Source organism: Colias philodice, chromosome 18 (assembly GCF_061535455.1).
Source record: "Colias philodice isolate Cphi_HAF_F1 chromosome 18, ilColPhil1 Martin Lab GWU primary, whole genome shotgun sequence".
NCBI classification, from domain to species: domain Eukaryota; kingdom Metazoa; phylum Arthropoda; class Insecta; order Lepidoptera; family Pieridae; genus Colias; species Colias philodice.
The window spans coordinates 1,069,477-1,072,298 of NC_143103.1; the positions used below are offsets into that span (position 1 = coordinate 1,069,477).

Here is a 2,822-nt window from a genome sequence, read left to right on the forward strand (position 1 = left end):
CTAAAAATTATTTTTATCAATAAAAGTTAAAACTTAAATAATTATAGTGTGTTTATTTTTTACATTCATATTTTGTCAATGCTCTAAAATAGGATGAATTGAATGCCTCAAAATAAAAGTTAGATTAAGATTAAAATAAAAAAACAGACATACGAAGCAAATATTTATTTTTCAAACAATAATTATACATTTATTTCAGGATAAGCAGTGAATAAATTGAGTACTTCTTAAATAAGAATGGACACGTGTAATGTGTATGTACACATGATTACAATAAAGGGACAACAAATGGTTTTCTTTCTTTAAAATCATAATACAAATGCTATGTTTTCCTCCTATCAATATAACCTATAATGAGTTCCCAAATAAAAACACTGATTGCAATGACATACATAATTCCGATTAGAAAAAATGCTCCTAATAAATGCTGCATGCCCAACGGCACTATAGTGTTCGTACCTTTCGCGCCAACCAAACGAATAAACAATTCCTTATTCCATTTCTCAATCAATCCATTCTCGGAAACACTCCGTATAATATTATTGAATCTCTCCAGTAGCGGGTACCATTCCCTAGCCAATAAAGCAACACCGTATTTATAAAGGTTGTGGCTCTCAGGAAAACAGTAAATCAACGACTCGCCTCTACCCAAAACCTGGTCCATATACACCGCCTGCCTCCTTGACGAAACAACGGCAAAATTCCTACCGTAAGCCGCGCGGCGGATCCCCTCGGAGAACGTTGTCGAGTTATATTTGCGATACAAATAAAACGAGCTCGCGTTATTAGTCTCAAAATAGGATCGGTAAATCTCCCTGCCCCCCAGAGGAATTCCAGACTGAATGAGATCCGCCTCGCTGCTTATTTGCTTCTCAAATCGCGGATGCATTAGGAAGCTTCTCAGGAATGATACATAGGATATCCCCATGTTTATGCTAAAACAAAGCCAGCCAAACATCAGAATTCTAAACGTAGCAGATCGAGCGTCGAGTGAGACGCTCCAACCGAGCAGCATGCCAAATGACTTTAGAAGCGAATTCGTCGGCCATTTGGAAACTTTTCTATTCTCTTTATAGCCAAAGTAATGGAATAATAAGCTGATGGTAATAAGGCATCCAAAGGTGGCGGCCCAAGTGGACCATTGAAAAATTGTTATAATATTATCCCATGTCGCTGCTTTGCCTGCACGCGGGACGCACCACGTCATCTCGTCCTGCGTATAACTGATTGTTGGATTGAACCACTTACGAATTGTTCTAGTAACTTCGATGTCACCAATAACAAGATCCACCGAATCATTTCTAAGTAAAGCGTACGCCCCGGTCGCCGATCCATTCGGGTAAATGACTCCCCAATTTTCCTCGATCTCAGACATGCGTATAATGGGTGTCATGTTTGTAAATTGCCCTATAATTTTTACTAAACTTATCTCACCGCCTTTCTGAAAATCGTAGACATCGTTCCAAATCTCAGTTGTCAGTTTTCCCTCCGGTGGCAGCACGTATGGCTCTGATATAACGGCATATGTTAATAAAGGGCAACCTTTCAAGTTTAATGGAAACATTTCCCTTTGAACCTCTAATTGCCTTATAACATTATCTTTACATCTGTCTAAAATGTATACTGAATCGCATCTGCCCCCGCAATTTGTTTCTGTATAAGGATTCCAAGAGTACGCTATAATCTCATCGTCTAATGGAGAATATATTAGAACGATGGTTTTAAGTAACTTAGACTGATGTAATTCGTTTATGAACGAGATAGCGAGTCTTTCATTGTCCTCGTTTTCTTGTTTTTCATATAATATAATTGTTTTTGCGAAGGGATTCCAAGTAGGTAATTTGCTTAGTAATGCAATATAAGCTCTTAAGTCAGTTTTATTTTCTAGTATCATCATGTAATTTTTTGCTTTTTCTCTAAAGTGAGATGCATTTGCATGGGGATAGAACGGTGTTTTTACCATTATTGAATATTTTATACCATTGTGCACCGTTTGCAAAAGATACTGCTTTGTGAATTCATCTGGATTAATGGCTAGAATGACGATGCTGCCACTTAAAGCTTTTTTCTCGACAAAGTACTTAGCGGACAGTTTTAAAACGCATTCAGATATTTTTACGCTCTCGTCAGAGTTAACAGATGGCATAAGTATTGGATTTTCACTTAGTACAGAATAAACTGTGTTTACTAAAACGAAACACAGCGTTGCGGAGTACATGTCTAGAACCCACTTCATATAAGATCTAAATTTGTTCCGAGAAAGTTGCAGCTTTTACAACAATTTATAGCCGTTTTGAGGTCAGGGGTTTTAAACTTACACTGCATAATATTTTATTCCGTAAATAAATTTTATTCGCGTATTTGCGAATCAGTTTAAAATAGTTTTTGGTTTTTATTCATTGTAAATGCTAAAAATAATGACGGTTCAAGTGTTCCTAGAAGAAGTCTAATTGAATAAATAAATGTTTGAGTTTGAGTTTATTCGATAGGTTTATAAGATAGATACATAAAAGTTACAATATGGGCCAAATAATTCTGAAACAGTTTACGAGCTTATATTTTTCTTAGAATAAGCTAACAAAACTGTATATACATACTTATGTATATAGACTTAAAATGCAAATATTTGAATAATATCTTAAACTTCTTCAAATTTACTCTTAAAGAAAATTATTTGTATAAGGTTAAGCTGACAAGGGACTTAAAATTATATGCTTTCAAAATTTTAACTAAAACGAGCGTTGAATTAAAATGAATGCTCACGCTAGTTTTTATTACTAGGTATTTTTTCATTAAACGTAATTATTCATAAGGAAACTTCA

At 35.1% G+C, this 2,822-nt stretch overlaps 1 protein-coding gene across 1 annotated transcript; it reads right to left on the reverse strand.

Moving 5' to 3' along the window:
* Positions 1–322: 322 nt before the first annotated feature.
* On the reverse strand, positions 323–2,227 carry LOC149480223 (uncharacterized). The gene has a single exon (XM_089706387.1). It carries the CDS (start codon positions 2,216–2,218, stop codon positions 323–325), a length of 1,896 nt encoding a protein of 631 aa, XP_089562513.1. The 5' UTR covers positions 2,219–2,227.
* Between the last annotated feature and the right edge of the window lie 595 nt (positions 2,228–2,822).